Raw genomic sequence first — 18,592 nt, 5'->3', positions numbered from 1 at the left:
TGTATTACTTTCCTTCTTGCACGCTTTGCTCCTGCCAAACTGGAGTACTTGCCTTTCCTCACATATAGTAGGCTCTTTCTCATTTCCATACCATTTTACTTACTGCCTCCCATACCTGGATGTGCTCCCTGCTCATTTCCTCAAGACTTAGTTCTAATACTTCTATATAAAGTCTTTCCTGATCATCCCAGCTACTAATGCCCTCCCTCTCTAATGTATCTTTATTCTGTATATATTTATTTACCTGTTGTGTTCCTCTACTAGTCCCCACAGAAAGTAAATTCCTTAGGGACAAAGATCATTTTTGCCTAATTTACATAGATATCTGAATGTATTTACTCTTAATCTCTGCCTTTCAGAATCCATGTCTTTCTCCAAGTTTACATAACTTCCTTATCTTTTCTTCTTTCTTCTCTTCCTCATCTTCTCCAGTTCTTATTGCTAAACCCCTCCTTAAATTACATTGGACATATTATGTATATATTTTTTCTCCACATTGTATCTCCTCAATACAATGTAATCCTTTGAAGACAAGAATGTTTGGGTTTATTTTTACATGATCCATGTACACTTTAAAAAATCTGAGCATTTTATTTCATGAGTTTAGGTAACTTTTGTGAAGAAATTTCCTCTACCAATGCCTATCAGTAACTTATCTGTAACTTGTCACAAAGAATTGCTTAGGACAGTGAGAGATTAAATGACTTTCTTGGGGTCAAACAGTACACGTCAGAGGTGTAACTTACACCTAGGGTTTTCAGTCTCCATGGCTAGCTTTCTATTATTCTATGCCATTTCTCAGAGGTGATCATAAAAAAATTAAAAAGGCAGTTTCAGTTACATTAAACAGCTTTTACATGAACAAAATCAATGCAGCTAGAATAACAAAGAGAAACTGTCCAGTGCAAAGGGAAAAATTCACATCTTGATTATACCCTATATTCATGAATTGAGTTGATCCCTAATATGGTGCTGGCAGTAGTGTGGAGGAGCCTTAGAAAGGCCAAGATTTCAATTAGTGAAGGACTACAATGGACCTACTTGTCCTACTTCCACAGTTGCATGTGTACTTGTGCTTGTCTCAAGCTGTATTTGCTGGGTTTTTTGCTCCATTTTCACTACCTGCTTGTTGCCTATCTTGCTGCTCAGGCTATCTGTATCACTGCCAATTCTGCTTCAGTGCCTGCATCACTGCCCATTCTTTTGGGGCCTATGCTGCTGCCTCTTACTGGTTAGGGCATGTCCTCCTTGTTATTCCTGGTTTCTTTAACCTTGATAGAAAGAGGTAGACTTTTGGAGGATTATCAATATGCCCAGATTGGCAAGGTGGATTCTCTAAAACCTGAAAAATCCAATGAGCTTCAAAGCTTTCTTAAAACTATAGGAAAGTGAGTATCAGTAGCACATTGTGGACCTTGTCTAATTATCTGAATTTCTGCTCACCTGACTGTGGCAGTGTGAGGGATGTTAAGGAGCCCTGAAGAAGGATGGTGAAAGTACTTTCTAGGTGAAAAAGGCAAACTACTCCTGGCTATTTTCAACTATTGGAGCAGAAGGGAAAAAGGATTGTCAAGGATGAAAATCTGTACTTCTCAGTCTTTTTGTTGGATATCATACCTCTAGGTGTTTCCCAAAGTTTTGTCAAAGACTTTCTGGTTTTTTTTTTGTCTATACTATTCTTACTTGATGATCTCATAAGTTCCCATGAATTTAGTCTTTATCTCTGAAAAGACAATTCCTTTTTTAAAAACTTATTTTTATTTTCAGTTTCAAATTATCTCCTTCCTTCCACCCTGTCCCCACTTTTTGAGAAGATAAGAAATAAAATACCCATTATATATACAAAATCATGCAAAAGACATTTTCACATTTTGCCTAACATTATCAAAAAGAAAGAAGAAAAATAAAATAAAATAAAAAGCTTTCATCTTTATTCAGTTTATCAATTCTCTCTCTGGACATGAATAGCATTTTTCATTATGAGTCTTTTGGAATTGGATCATTGTATTGATCAGAATACCTGGGCCCTTCATAGTTGATTATCATGACAATATTACTGTATTCTCCTTGTTTTTCTCACTTTACCTTGTATCATGAGCAAATGATTCCTAATTCAATAGATCTAGTGCTAATATTTCTTCTGTGTTCTAGTCCCACTTGATTACTGGATGTTTCATACTAGATATTACACAAACAATTCAATACGCTCAAAATAGAATTCATCTTTTCCCCCCAGTCCTCCTCTACCAAACAAATCCTCTAATACTGTTAGGGAATTTTACTTTCCTATAGTTTTAAGAAACCCTTAAGAATTATTGGATTCTCCTTTGGGCATAAAGAATGACATCATGAAAAAATTAGGAGAGCAAGGGATAATTTATTTATCAGATCTTTGGAGAAGGGAGGAATTTATGACCAAAGAAGAATTAGAGAACATTATGAAAGGCAAAATGCACAATTTTGATTACATTAACTTAAAAAGTTTTCACAAATAAAAAAAACAAAACAAAAAACCAACAGGAACACGATTAAAAGGGAAGTACAAAGCTGGGGAAAAATCTTTACAGCTAATGTTTCTGATAAAGATCTCATTTCTAAAATATATAAAGGACTGTGTCAAATTTATAAGAATACAAATCATTCCCTTGTTGATAAATGGTCAAAGGATATGAATAGACAGTTTTCAGATGATGAAATTAAAGCCATCTGTAGTTATAGGAAAAAATGCTCTAAATTGATTAGAGAAATGCAAATTAAAATAACCCTGAGGTACCATCTTACACCTCTTAGACTGGCTAAGATGACAGGAAAGATAATGATAAATATTGGAGGGGAAGTGGGAAAACTGGGACACTAATGCATTGTTGGTGAAATTGTGAAATGATCCATCCATTCTGGAGAGCAATCTGGAACTATGCCCAAAGGGCTATCAAGCTTGTATACCCTTTGACCCAGCAGTGTCATTACTGAGTCTGTTTCCCAAGTAGATCATAAAGAAGAGGAAAGGACTTACATGTGTAAAAATGTTTTAGATCACCAGCCCTGAAGTTAGGAGAATCTGAGTTCAAATTTTGCCTCAGACACTTAGCACTTCCTAGCTGTGTAATCCTGGGCAAGTTACTTAACTCCAATTGCCTCAGCAAAAAAAAAAAAAAAAAAAAAAAGTTGTTTGTAGCAGTTCTTTTTGTGGTAGCAAAGAATTGGAAAATGAATAGATTATGTCCATCAATTGGATGAATAGGTTGTGGTATATGACGGTAATGGAATATTATTGTTCTATAAAAATGATGAAAAAGCTGATTTTAGAAAGGCCTGGGAATATTTACACAAACTGATGCTGAGTGAAACAAGCAGAACCAGGAATACATTGTATACAATGATAGCAAATATCTGCAATGATCGACTCTGAGAGATTTGATTTTTCTCAGAGATTGAGTGATCCAAAGCAATCTCAATAGACTTTGGATAGAAAATGCCATCAGCATTCAGAAAAAGAACTATAGAGATTGAATGTAAATCAACACATGTTGTGTTCACTTCTTTTTTTTTTTTTATTTCTCCCATGGTTTTTCCCCTTTTGCTCAAATTTTTCTTTCCCAACATGGTTATAAAACAAAGTGTATTAAAAGTAAATAAATTCATTAGGGAAAAAAAGTATTGGATTTTTTAGAGAACCCTTTGCCCAAGTAGACATTTTTATAGCCTTTCTCAAAAAGTCTTTTTAAAGAGTTTTTTTAAAAAAAGAAAACAGTGTTGGCTCTGCAGACAACAGCAGCATGGGCCCTAGAAGAATGGGCAGTGATGTAGTAGGCACCAGCAACAGCTTCAGCAATGGTACACCTGGCTCCACCATCTTCCCACTCACCAAGGTTTGCAACTTTGCTGTCTTTCCAGACCTCTGTCTTTCACTAATCCCATAGATTAATAATTTGCCAAATTTTGATTACACTTTTACAATGTCTCTTGGATATATAAGTGCCCTCCTTTCTACTCACATAGCAACCACTCTATTATAGGCCCTTATTCTTGCTTGAACTTTTTGCTCTGGCTTTCTAATTAGTTACTTTGCCTCGAGTGTCTCCTCATTCTAATCAAAGTCATTAAAGGCATTTTCCTACTTCTCAAGCCTGACTATATCTCACTGCTGCTCCACAAACTCTGATAACTCCCTTTTACTTCCAGGGTCAAATAGAAAAGCCATTCTTTGACAGTGGAGTCTCTTCACAACCTGGTGCACTTTAGGCTCCTGTACACAAACTGTGTGATACAACCATATTGGTCTGCTTACTGTTCTCTAAACATTACATTCTATCCCTTCTCTCTGGGCTGCTTCCTTTGTATGTACTGTTCCACCTGGCCAAAATGTTTTCTCTCTTTGCCTCCATAACTTAGCATCCCTGGCTTCCTTCAAGACTCAGCAATGTCTTTTTCTTTATTCCTATGTAAATTGGCCTTCCCCTGGGAGAAAGTCCAGGATAAATAGAACATATAACCTTTAATATAGAGAAGTGTATTCAATAATAACATAGCAAGTATTTTGGCCAAGATGTAATTGCGTTAGTTAGATGTGGCTTCCCTTACCTCCTCATTTGTCACAATGGCCAAAGATCCAAAGGAAAGGTGAATTGACTTGAAAGGAGGGAAGTCATGAAGCTTGAGGAGTGCTTACCAGCTTTCATGCCTTAGGTGACCGAGACATTTCGCCAATAGTTCAGTCTTAATCTACTGGACCAATTAACTTTGGAAAGCAGCTTGGTTGCCTTTTTAGGGAAAATCAAACCTATATAGCAGGGACTTTCTTAAAAGTCTTCTTAGAACAGATGTTGCTCCCAGAAAATGTCTTTGATCTAGCTATCTGGCTATAGGATATGTGTGTGTGTGTGTGTGTAAAAAAAAAAAAAATATATATATATATATATATATATATGTGTGTGTGTGTGTGTGTGTGTGTAAAAATATATATATATGTGTGTGTGTGTGTGTGTGTGTGTGTGTGTGTGTATGTCTCATAGATCATAGTCAGAAAGGCATAGAGACTAGGAGCTTATCAATTAGGCAATGGCTGAAAAAGTATAGTTTTATGAATGAAATGAAATATTGAATTTTAAGAAGCAGCAAAGTAATGTTAAAAACAACATTTTAAAAATGTAGTAAAACTTTTTATGAACTAATACACAGTGAAGCATTTAATCAGGACTTGGAGAATAATATAAACAATGACTACAATAATGCAAATGAAAAGAAAAAAGGCAACCAAACTTGTGTGATTGATGAATAATCAGTTCTAGACAACAAGAGGATGAAGCTCTTGGGTGGGATTCTATAGGAATGGCATATGCAAAGGCTATAAGATGCAGGTGCTCTTTGAGTTGCTTTTTCCTTTTTCTTTTGTTTATTTTTGGATGACTTTGCCTAACTGTTTTTTCTTTTACTATATGGATGGGGGATGGGGGATATAATGGAAATCACTGTGGTATGCAAAGGAAAGGTATTAATAAAACTTAAAAAGAAAAAAAAGGAATGATGCAGAAAGCTAATGCACATGACACTAAACCTAAGAAGCAATGTGATTATCGTGTTTCTATTCTGTTTTGCAATCATTTGATATTTAAGAGATGAAGGGATAAGTAGAATCCTTGAGGTAGCAAGGACTTCAAGAGCCAACATGACAGGCCCTGAAATCAGGATGAACCGGATTCAAATCCGGTCTCAGACACTTAACACTTGCTAGTTGTATGATCCTGGGCAAGTTCACTTAACCCCAATTGCCTGGCTAAAAAAGAAAAAGAAAGAAAGAAAGAGGCAGCATGGTAGAGTGAATGAGAGTTAAGTCTGGGTTTCACTCTCAGCTCTAATTACCCATTACTTGGCTGATTTTGGACATATCACTTTATCTCTCTGGGCAAATGTTTTCTAATCTGTTAAATGAAGGTTGGAAAGATGATTTCTAAAGACCATTCTAACTCTAAATCTAATGAGTTCATATAGTCTAGCTTCCTGTCTCTAGCTGTAATTTTGCTTAAACATTCTAAGGCCATGGCTATAAAAAAATAAACACATTTAAAAACTCTTTTTAAAAATAAAAGATAGAAAGTAGAAGGATCTAAATATTTTAATATAATTTATTACATCATAGAATTTTAATTTGGTAAATATATTCATTTTCTTTACTGATGTTTTCCTTTCTCCATTTTTTTTAGGCGATGTGGCTCTGTAAACATTTGAATGCCTCCCTCATTACAGCAGAGAACTTAATATGGAATAAGCTTTCTGGACTAGCTATTAAAGCACTTCAAATATATGAAAAAGAAGAGGTATGACTTTTTGCTGGCTCTTACCCCAGGCTTTCTTTAATGCTGCTAAACTATTAGTTTATAGATAAACTAGTCTCAATTTCTTCTTGGATCAAATAAAAGAAAATAGTTCTTTTCAGGAGATGTAGAGAAGACATGTTCAAGGTATGATGGATGAACAAGTGGGAAAGAGATGGGAGAGAATTCTTAGGCATTTCCTCAACCTGGTTGGAATTGAGAAAAGGTTTCTATGATGCTAGTTGCTAGATAAAAGAAAATAAAAATGATAAAAGAATTGTTTTGAATAAATACAAAGTCTCAGAGTACTTCTTTTAGAAATTTTCTAATTTATTTTGCATATTCTCTACAAGGAGCAGAGAGAAGGGGAATGATGAGGGTTTTTTTTAATTTTATGGATGGTAAAACTGAAGCACTGAGACATTATTAAATGACTTTTTATCATAGGTTACATAGCATCTAAGTGGCAGAGCTAAGCCAATTTATTCACTCCCTTGCCTCTGACATCATAATTAAGAGTTATCATTTAATTCCATGAGAACAAATATACCTGTTGGAGCATATTTGGAGAGGAATTCCACCTACATGCTTTTATTTCAGAGATTTCATCAGGGCAGATCTATTCTTTCCATGGACGCTTTTGCAAATTCTTCCAGAATTTCCAGTTTTCAGGAGCTGTTTTGAACAGAAGGATTCATTGTCTGGTGCCTGATCTTGTGATGGAATCCTTCCCACTTTCCAAAGGCTTATTCTTGGTCTACAGATACACTATCACCAGGCTTCTATCTCAAGTCTTTAATTTGTTAATATTTGTACTTTGACTCCATTGTCATGTCCTTCAGGAATTTGGTATCATTATTTATTCAGTAGCACTTCTCAAATGTTTATTAAGTACCTACTTTCAAAGTTTAGATACTCATTCTCTGCTTTTGTGGAACTTATAGTCTAATATGGTCAGTCTTAGACTTACAGTGCTGTGATCCATTTCGGTATCATATATACCATGGGTGAAGGATGAGTGAAATTAGCAGGATTTGGATTCTCTGAAACTTAAAATTCTCAACATGACCCTATTTTGAAGGATTAATTTATTTTAAGGGTAAATATTTCTTCTGCCTATAGAATTTGTTTGCTGTATTCCCTTTTAAGTATTGTATGAATAGAAGCTTCTAAAAGGCAGTAAAGTCAGGAAAATGGACAGATCTTGTACTTACTAGCTATGGGATGATGGGCAAGGGACTTTGATTTTCTGAGGAAGATGAAGAGAAGGCAGTAGAAGAGGAAGAAGAAGAGGAAGAGGAGGAGAAGGAAGAAGAAAAGTAAAGGGAAGAAGAAGAACAAGAAAATAAGGAGAAGAAGAAGGAGAAGAAGGAAGAGGAAGGGAGGAGGAAAAGGAAAGAGAAGAGAAGGAGGAAGAAGAAAGAAGAAGAAAAGCAGTAGCATTATTCAGAGGGCAGTTAATACTACTCTCAGACAACATGATGAAGGCAGTTAATAAAAAACATTCTGGCTTACTCCTCACAAATTCAGTATCCATGGGAGGAGGAGGAGGAGTAACCTTCAACTTAGATCGTGACAATAGTGGAGCACACACATAAGAAACATGTGTGACAAATAACTATTTTCTGCCACTTTAACTATTTTATAGGATTATTTGAAGAAATCACTTTTTAAATCTTTAAAGTGATATACATATCCATGAATTAACATTAGCTCCATTTATATCTCTATAGATCATAAGCAATAACAAACCTTTGCACTGTTTTATGTAGCATGCATTCTATTCAAAAGCTTTCTTCTATCTATACATTCGGATCTTTTTGATCATGGCAAATACATTAATTTGCATCTGAGGCTATCTTCGCCTTTTGATGATAACTATAAGTGCAGTATATCTTTGTATTTCAATTCAAAACAACTTGGCAAGGTTAACCCACACTGAAGTGTGGATACAATTCCTCAGATGATATTGCCCTTTTGGCCCAATCCAGACATCATCTAAAAGAAGGCAGCTGATGATATTCCAGTTAGATTTGCCTCTCTGAATGGAAGAGACACAGGAAAGAATTACATTTTTAGGATCAGCACCTGCCAAAGTAGATGATGTGACTGAGGCATGACCTGCAGCTTTCCATTCACCTCTGTTTTCCAGATTCTTTACTTTTCTGGCAACATTTATTAATGACAGAAAAGTGCTGGAATTCCTCACAATCTTACTCCAAAGTCTATGTATATTTGTAGTATTAATTGTTTGTGTTTCTACCCTGGGATGCTGGAAAACATTTTTGGGCTTAACATAAGTTTAGAAAAAATTAACTAATTTTATATAAAAGACAAACTTTTATGGGGAAAATGTTTATTTCTATTGTAAAGATGATTTTATTAGGTTCATAAACTTCAACTTAGATGACAGAATTTATACAGAACCCTCCTGGGTTTAATTATACTAATTATCCACATATTTTTAGATCATATCAAGTACTTTCAAGGGTGCTTTGTTGGGGTTATTTGGTTCAGAAACACTGATGGGAGGGAAGATGAAAAGCAAGGCTGTCAAGACTAATAAGATAGTTAAAGGAGTTTCTGAAGGACTGAAATTGGTGAGGTCTTGGTGGTTGACTGTTAAGGCTATAGAACATAGTCTGCCAGGAAAACAGCAGTTATTTACATGGTCTTCCATATCCTTAGGCTGATTGGGATTCTTTGTGTCTCTTTTTAGAAAAAATAACAAACCTTTTCAATACTCACATATATGTTATTTTTCTCTTGTATTTTCAGCCCATTTAGTTTAGTGTATATCTATATAAACTGTACAGTTCAATAAAGATAATTATATCATAGATATTAAAACAAAGATAGAACCCAAATTCTAGATTTTCTATGTTATAATGAGAGAGATTCACATTCTGCACCGCTATGGGCATGGGAGTATAATCCTGATCCATCAAGAACTTTATAAAGGGAATTCATGCCTAATTAATAGTGACTGCAAACTCAATATGAGTCAAATATCTTATGGCAGCCAAAAACTAACCTATCTTAGACTTCATTAATGGAGGGCTATGAAGAAGTTATAGTTTTGCTCTCCTCTGCTTCAGTCAGATAACATTTAAACCGTATTGTGTTCAATTCTGAGTGCTATATTTTAGGGAAAAAATTAGCACTTGAGGAGCAACCACAAGAGTGAGAAGACTTGAAATTATGCCAGATGAAGATGTGAGAAGAATCCCGAAGGATTTAGCCTTGAGAAAAGAAGATTTGGGTTGTGATAGAGAGAGATGACTCTGAAGATGTCTGTCATCTTATTGATTGATCACTGGGGACTGGATGGGTACGCTGGTATCCCTTTTCTCCTTTACCATTTGTTAACCAGACAGAAAAGTGGCTAACCTGTGGGTGACCATGGCCGAAAAGAGCAAACTAGAGACAGGAGAGTAAGAAATCAAACTAAAGAAGTTTAGTTTCAAAGTGAGGGAAACAGCTTGCAAGCAAGGACACATGTGCAGGAGCCCTAGTGGGAGGTGGGGGAACAATCTGCTTTAGTATTACTGAACCTTGAATTAAATACTTGTGTCTAGACAGGGTCAAACAGTAGTGTAGCAACAGTAGTGAGGCACAGCAAGCAACAGTGGCAAGATTGTCTAGAGACCAAAAATCCATTCATTGCAGGGCTTCATGCCTGGGCTTGTTGGTGCTTGCCCAATCTCAGCTTCCAGAAGGTGAGAACAAAGGTTGGTATTAGGTGCTCAGAGTTCACTTGCTCTCTGGGCTTTTGCTCAGAAAACAGCCTATCTCCAATATCCTGTTATAATCTGTGTCCATCTTCCTTCATTGAGGAAAATCTGTAAAGACTGAGTTACCACCATGTCTGATCAACAACTATTTCCCCCTGTTAGGACCTGAAAATGTATTTTTGAGGTCTCATATAAAATGAAGAGATTCAAAAAGAAAGCTGAAGAAAAATCTTCTTTTAAAATAATGAAGGCCCAGGATTTGCCCTAGTTTAGCAGGCAGTAAAGTGGGGAGGAGCTTTTTAGCCATTTACTTATACATATCTATATTTTAAAGTTTACAAAAAACAATAGTGCTCTAAGGGTAGGGGGTTGATGATAAAATCATGAAGTAGAAGCTCAGAGAGCTCCAGTAATTTGGCCAGAATCATATCATTAATAAGTGTCAGGGCCAAGACTGGAACTCCTAACTTATGGACACCTAAGTCCAGCAGAACTGTCCTACTTTTATGTATTCTCCTGTCTTCACACTAATGGCACACAGGACCACCAGCAAGATAAGAACCTGCCCTTTTTGTGAAGATTGTCCACCGACAGAAGAAGACCATCCAACCTTCCTCTGTGATGTACCCAAGAGTCTCACAATATTTTCAGTCAAAAAGTATGTCAGCAAAAATTTGTTGATAAATATATTCTGGTGGTGTAGTAGATAGCACTGGATGTAGAGTCAGGAAAACCTGACCCTTGGGAGCCATGTGATCCTGAGCTAGTCACTTAACCTCTGTTTGCCTCAGTTTCCTCATCTGTAAAATGAGGATGATAATAACTTCTACTTCCTAAGGTAATTGTGAGGCTCAAATGAGTAATAATTATAAAGTCTTAGCACAATGCCTGGAATATACTAAGCACTATATAAATGTTAGCTATTATTATTATTGTAAGAAGCTGTGCTGGGGACTATGAGAAAGGCTAAACACACACACACATGTACATATCACATCTGTGACATTTATATAATGTGTAAGTATCCATATATACTTACACATATACACATATGATATATAGTTGGTTTTAAATTCATAATCATATATACATATATAGATATTCATGATCTTATGTATGAGATTATATAGACACATATGACTCATGTCCATAAGGCATGATTGTGCATTTATATGATTATGCATGTATGTGCACATCTGTGTATATACATGTATACATATACATACTACAATATGACATTTACATAATATGTATATTTGTATGTGTATATGTGCATATAATATGTATATATGAGGCTCTTCTGATTTTAAATCCATAATCACATTTATTAATAATCTTATACAAGAGATCATACGTACAAACACAGTTCTTATATCCATAAGGTTATGAATATACATGACTATACATATATATGATTGTGTATATGTGTACATATCTGTATATATATAGACACACATATATATTGTTATTTAGTTATTTTGTTTATATTCAACTCAACAACTAGATATACACATATGTATATGTAGGTATAAATGTGTATGTTTGTGTATTTAAAGCTAGAAAGATTTCAGAGGCCAACTAGTTTGACTCCTTCATTTTTCAGGTGATCAAACTGAGGCCCACGGAGGTGAAAGTCTTATCCAAAGCCACATAGCATCAGAAGCAGCATTCATATTTAGTTAGGTCTTTTGGTGGCAGAACCGTTGCTTTTTCCACTGTACCATGCCAAGAGCATGGTTCTTCCCCTTCAGGACGGATATAGACTCTATGTATCTACATATCTCCTCTACCTAACTGTATGTACTAGAATAAGCTTTTTGATGTCAGGGCTGACATAAAGTTTTTGTTTTTATGATCCTATTGCCTAACAGTTTTTTGTAGAGAGTAGGCATTTCATATATATTTTTAAAGACTGGATTGAATACAAGAACAACTAACAGAACAAAACAGCTCTCAGTAAGTCCTAGATGTATAGTTCAGAAGACAGGAGTCATTGTATGCTGGGGTTGTCAGGAATGTTCTGAGGAAGAGTTGGAGCTTGTAGTCCTTATATTCTATTTCAGCTCCTTCTCAATAGGGAAGGACATCTTTTACTTCTTTGTATTCTTTATAGTTCCTATATACAGGGCCTTCCACAGAGGAGGAGCTCAATAAATATTTACTGAATGAATGACTTGAGCTGAATATCAGATTTCTTGTCTGTCAAATGAGGGGTTAGATTAGATGATCTCTAAGGTACCTTTCAGCTCTAAATCTCATGATAAGCTGAATCTTGAAGATGGGGAGGATTCAAATAGGCAGAGGGCATAGGGGAATTAATTCCAGGAGAACAACATAAAGGGAAAGGCCCGGAGGCAGCTCTGCCTAACTCACCAAAATCCTTCCCCTTTATTTATTAAAAAAAAGAGAAGAAAAGAAGAAAAAAACCTACGTTTTAAGAAGTTTGTAATTGCAGATCAAAGGTGCCATATCTGTGGAGAATTAATCAATTGATAAACATTTATAAAGCACCTGCTATGTGCCAGATGAAGCATCTAGGTGCCTCAGTGGATAGAACCCTGAGCCTACAATCAGGAAGACCTGAGTTCAAATGCAGCTTCAGACACTTACTAGTTGTATGATTCTGGGCAAATCACTTCTGTTTGTCTGGAAGAAGAAAATGGCAAATACTTCAGTATCTTTGCCAGGAAAACTCCATGGACTATATCTGAAAACCCCATGGACAGATATAATCCACAGGCTCTCAAAGAGCTGGACATGACTGAACAATAACAACAATGTCCCAGACACTGGGCTAAGTGCTGAGGATACAAAAGGAGCCATAAAGCCATACCTGTCCTCAGGGAGCTCTCAAATTTATCACCTATCCTGGTACTTTTGAATCACAGGAAGTAGGGAAGAATGAGTTAACAGTGATTTTGGTGATTATGAGACATGATCCCACCAGGACATTGCTATTTGCAACACTTGGAGACCTGGAACAAGAAGTGAGAGATTTCCAAATTTAGAGAAATCCAACAGACTTGCCCTTAAAAGGGATGAAGTAGTCTCAGTGCATTGCAGCTTTCTGTGAGCAAAAGCAGAGAGCTGTGAGCATGCATCTCAAGTAGCAGAAAACCTAGCACCAAGCTGGGATGCTTGGGGACAGCTGTTAACTGGTTTGACTGGGGCTTCCCGCCAGTGTGTGCCCCTTTACTCCCTTCAGGGCTGATGGGGCAGGATCTTATCATAAACTCTGAAAAGAGTAAAGTCTAATTTCTGTTCAGGTTTGGCAGGGTTTGGAGGAGTGGACCCCCTGGAAACTGCTAACCCCTGTTGACATGACACATCAAAGAGCTAAGCAAGACAGTAGCAGTTTCAGGGAGCAGCATGACGCACCTTTGGAAGGTGACAGACTCAAAGCCACAGCCCCATGCTCCAGCAGCGCAAGGCTGCGGGAGGCTTTGACGTCCCACACTATGGGACCTGTCGTCTTTCAAACCCCAGGTTTCTTTGACTTACTCCAATCCCCCCCATCTTTACTTTTACCTCTCTAATGCCACCTCCAGAGTGACTGTTGTTAGGGGAGGGGAGAAAGAGTTGGAGAAAATCAAGTGGAGCAGAAACCCAGACTTGTTCTGGGAGTTTGTGTCCTTGCACTTTTACTTTCTTGAAACCATCTCCTTTATTTCCATTCCTTAGTCTCTGACCTGGGCCCCTCCTGGATTTGGGAGAGGTGAACTTGAGGATCCAAGGATAAGACCTGGCAGAAATATGGTAGAACAAAAGAGGGGTCGCCTTGAATGGAGAGTCTTTCCAGATGCTTTCCCCTTTTCTCCTGCCCCTCTCCCCAAGGATCCTTAGACAAAAAAAATGCTTCTACAAGAAAGGTACCCCATTGGGCTTCATTTCCTAGGTCCCACCTGGCCCTGATAATGAGCTGAGATTGGAGCAGCTAGCTACTTCTGAATCCTAAATAAAGATCCTCAATGGGAAGTTAAAGGTTTTCAAACAATTTGTCTTTCCTTTCTATTTCATCCCATCCTCATCATTGCTTTCCTGATTATCTTCCCTTCTATCACATTTCAACCCACATTAAGGATATAAAAAGGCTGGAAGAAAAAGATATTTAGAAAAAAATAAAAAATCAGGAGGAAAATTCCACATTTAAGGTGTGGCAGGGGAGACTTTTCCCCTTCAAAATCATAAAAAAAATGAACAACAATTTTTTTCTTCCCATTCCCTTCCCCAAACCTTTGCTTCTCTAAATGAAATAAAATTTTTTATAAGTAAACCAAGCTATTCACAACATATCTTTATGCTCCTAAATCAACAAAGTATATGTATTTCAATTTTTTAAAAAAATTGTTTATTTTGTTTCTCTCATTTCAAAATTTATGGAAATTTTATATTTTTTGTCCATAAATTTTTGTGCATCCAGACAAACTTTATGAACTATGCATATAGCTCTCTTCCTCTTTAATCACATCCTTTGAGTCTCAGCTCTCTGAAGATTCAAATTCTCTAGATTCTCAGGACTTATTTCCATGGGTCCTATTGAGGTTACTTCCAAACTATCCACTGTACTAACTATGCACAATTAACAACGTCTGTGGGTATGGATGCTCAGTTATCCTGTTTGGGGGCATTGTGATGGAGCAGATGCCACATTTTCTGTCATATTTTAAAAAGAGTGCCCCCAATTTAACTGTATTTTTCCCCTTCTCAAGTGATCCAAGCATAAATGTAGATTTTTTTATTTATAGCTTTTTATTTACAAGATATATGCATGGGTAATTTTTCAGTATTGACAATTGCAAAACCTTCTGTTCCAACTTTCCCCCTTCTTTCCCCACACCCTCCCCCAGATGGCAAGTAGACCAATACATGTTAAATATGTTAAAGTATATGTTAAATACAATATATGTATACATGATCATACAGTTATTTTGCTGCACCAGAAGAATCAGACTTTGAAATAATGTACAATTAACCTGTGAGGGAAATAAAAAATGCAGGCAGACAAAAATTAGAGGGATTGGGAATGCTATATAGTGCTTCACACTCATTTCCCAGAGTTCTTTTGCTGGGTGTAGCTGGTTCTATTCATTACTGTTCTATTGGAACTGATTTTTTTCATCTTATTGTTGAAGAGAGCCACGTCCATCAGAGTTGATCATCATATAGTATTGTTGTTGAAGTATATAAGGATCTCCTGGTCCTGCTCATTTCACTCAGCATCAGTTCGTGTAAGTCTCTCCAGGCCCTTCTGAAATCCTGTTGGTCATTTCTTACAAAACAATAATATTCCATAACATTCATATACCACAATTTATTCAGCCATTATCCAAATGATGGTCATCTACCCAGTTTCCAGTTTCTAGCCACTACAAAGAAAGCTGCCAAAAATATAATGTAGATTTTAATAAATACATACATTGATGAAAAGTTAAGACATCTTTAGCTTTGGCAGACTTTCATAAATATGTGAATAAAACCAATTCTAAATGATCAAAAAGAGATTAAAAAAAGGCTTTATACAGGATTAGAAAAAGGTATTCTACTCCAAAGTACATTCCTTACTTCCCACAGAATTCGTTATGATGATATTATGAGTGTTTAGGGAAGGGGAGTTACACACAGTTCTAGAAAGCCCCATAGAAAAGAGCTTTCCACTTCCCTTAAATCAGGTCTTGTACTAACTCAATCATGGGAGTGAGTGCAGATATAGGCACTATTGGGATTCTTTTCCACCCATTTATGCAATTCTTGAAGGAAACTGGACATCTCTGGTTTGGAATACTTCTAGGATTTTAGATTTTCTGGGAGATTAGTAAAATAGACACTAGAAACTTCATTGAAATTTGTTTTGTCTCACTGAGCCCTGACACCATTAGAGCATGGCAAACCTTCAAGATTGGCTTCTTTGTTGAGTGAAGAATATAGAGTTTAAGAAATTGATTTAGTCTTCTAAGCATCTTTAGAATACAAACAGATGTTGAGTTAAGCTGGTGTCTCTGGTCCCTCCATCGCTGGAGTGTTTCGGAGAAGAAAGAGAATTTAGAAGAAAAGGAAAGACAGGGGAAATGTGCTTCCAAGTTTCTTTTTTTTTAATTATTTGAATTTTTCACTTCTAAAGCTGTTTGAATTATATAATACTGATTTAGGATTTGAAGAACTTTAATTTTAAAAGTATATTCCTTTCATTTTAACCAGTGCTCTTGCCTATTAAAATTCCTTTTTACCTTACCTGTAAATATCTAGTCCTTATCTTCTTTTTCTTTCCTTCCTTTTTTTTTTTTTTTTTTTTTTTGTATATTTGATGCTTTCTCTAGGCAATTCCTGATTTTCTATTGTTGAAATTGCTCCTGGAACGTATGTCAAAAGAAGAATGCATCTCAAAGGTAAGAATAATTCCTTAGACAAAAACAGGACAATATGGGAGTACCATTAGTTCACATGATGGGACTAGAAAAGGGAATTGGCTAGGGGACTTTGGATCTGATGGCCTTTTTCTTTTTTTTTTTTTTTTTTTTTTTTGGTTTTTATTTAATAGCCTTTTATTTACAGGATATATGCATGGGTAACTTTACAGCATTAACAATTGCCAAACCTCTTGTTCCAATTTTTCACCTCTTACCTCCCCATCCCCTCCCCTAGATGGCAGGATGACCAGTAGATGTTAAATATATTAAAATATAAATTAGATACACAATAAGTATACATGACCAAAACGTTATTTTGCTGTACAAAAAGAATCAGACTCTGAAATATTGTATAATTAGCTTGTGAAGGAAATCAAAAATGCAGGTGGGCATAAATATAGGGATTGGGAATTCAATGTAATGGTTTTTAGTCATCTCCCAGAGTTCTTTTTCTGGGCATAGCTGGTTCAGTTCATTACTGCTCCATTGGAAATGATTTGGTTGATCTCGTTGCTGAGGATGGCCTGGTCCATCTGATGGCCTTTTTCAACAACGAGTGTGAGGTATCATAAGCAGGAAAAGAGAAAGATGAATAGTGTACATGCAAATCTTCTAGAATAGGGATGATCAAAGGCAGAGCATGGAAGGCTACTCTGTGGCAGGCCCAGAAAATTGATGGACAAATCTGATAAACACACACCATCTAAAAACAAAAGGTTGAATTTGCCTTTGACCTTTGATGAAGAGGAAAAGAGAAGTTAATTTTGGCAATTTTCTCTTCTTTTCTTTAGGGAGACCTTTAGAAATGACTGGATCTTTTACACTGTAGTAGTGATTTGTAGCCTGCTCATTTAATCCTCTTTCCCTTTTCCCTATTACTTTTTTTTTTTTGAAACAAAAATTAAACAGAACTCAGATGACTGTAATTCAGATAAATTGTATAATTTCACCACTAGGTATCACAACTCACAACTGACTTGATCGTATTTAACAAGATGCCTTAGGTTCTGGAAATTGCAGGATTCCCTTAATTATATGCATAGAAATGCCAGAGGAGAGACCAAATTCTATTGTTCTCAGAGGGACCCCAACTCTGGGGCAACTCTGCCTCTCCCAGCTAACATCTCCACCTTTCTCTGGGTAACCAGGCCAATATCAAACAATCTACGACTATTTATTAAGGACCTATAATGTATCAGATACTGTGTCAATATAAAGGGTATAATTACTGTGGTTTTATCCAAGCAAAAAAACTCCCAAGTTTCCATTCTCCTGGAACCCCCACCTCTGTCTTGAAATTATGGTATTGTTCTGTGCCATAGTCACTTGACCTTGACATAATGGGTTTTCTTTCCACAGAAAAAGACAGAATGTTTTCAACTGTATAGTGTTTTACTTTTGGCACAGGAATAATAAAAGCAATTTTAATAAATAAAAGCAGTTTAGCTGTCAACCAGACTGAACTGGCCTCTAATCTGTGGGTGACCAGAGATGAACAGAGCAGGCTAGAGACAGGAGTCAGGAATCAAATGGAAGTTTAATTTCAAAGACAGGGAAACAGCTTGCAAGCAAGGACTCATGTGCTGAAACCCTTCCCCTAGTGGGGAGGGACCACCCGCTTTGCTTTAGTGTGGCCAAATCTCAATACTAATACTAGGGGCTGCCCTGACAATGAGGGGTAACAGCCACAATGTGACAAGTCTGATTCATAGCAGGGCTTCATGACTGGAACATGGATACGCAGGCGCTTGTCCAAGTTCAGGTGCTGCTCACAACAATGCAGTAATTCTATGAAATAATTCTGAAATCATCCAGAGGATGAGTGCAAAGAATTGTTATTGTGCCAAGTCCAGGGTACAGCTTGCTTGCTTAGCTTTGGCTCTGGAAAACAAGGTGTCTCCTAATACCTGGATACAACATATAATAAAACTTAATATTGTGGCTGCTTCTCCTGGTTGCAGAGGGTGCATGATACAGTTCGCTTTGCTTAGCCCCTAATAGCTAGTCCTCCTTGGAGTTGGCAAAGGAGCTCGGAATTGCCAGCTATATTTTTATTCATGCTATCCACTAGGGCAGATCATTAGCTGAAGACTAAGGAATTAGGCTCCCAAGATTTAGCCCTCCTCCTTAGAGCAACAGGGAT

The 18,592-nt window shown here is 36.6% G+C and overlaps 1 protein-coding gene across 3 annotated transcripts in view; it reads left to right on the top strand.

The window, feature by feature from the left end:
* Positions 1–18,592, top strand: part of AK8 (adenylate kinase 8) — a 152,767-nt gene that overhangs the window by 13,541 nt on the left and 120,634 nt on the right. For all 3 annotated transcript variants that reach the window (XM_031954899.1, XM_031954897.1, XM_031954898.1), the window contains exons 4-5: positions 6,201–6,314; positions 16,360–16,428. In XM_031954899.1, the coding sequence (XP_031810759.1) occupies positions 6,201–6,314; positions 16,360–16,428 (183 nt within the window). The remainder of the gene's footprint in view (positions 1–6,200; positions 6,315–16,359; positions 16,429–18,592) is intronic.

The sequence above is a fragment of the Sarcophilus harrisii genome, chromosome 2, assembly GCF_902635505.1.
Source record: "Sarcophilus harrisii chromosome 2, mSarHar1.11, whole genome shotgun sequence".
In the NCBI taxonomy this organism is placed as follows: domain Eukaryota; kingdom Metazoa; phylum Chordata; class Mammalia; order Dasyuromorphia; family Dasyuridae; genus Sarcophilus; species Sarcophilus harrisii.
The sequence above is the reverse complement of the archived record's forward strand: the minus strand, read 5'-3'. Positions and strand labels throughout refer to the sequence as shown.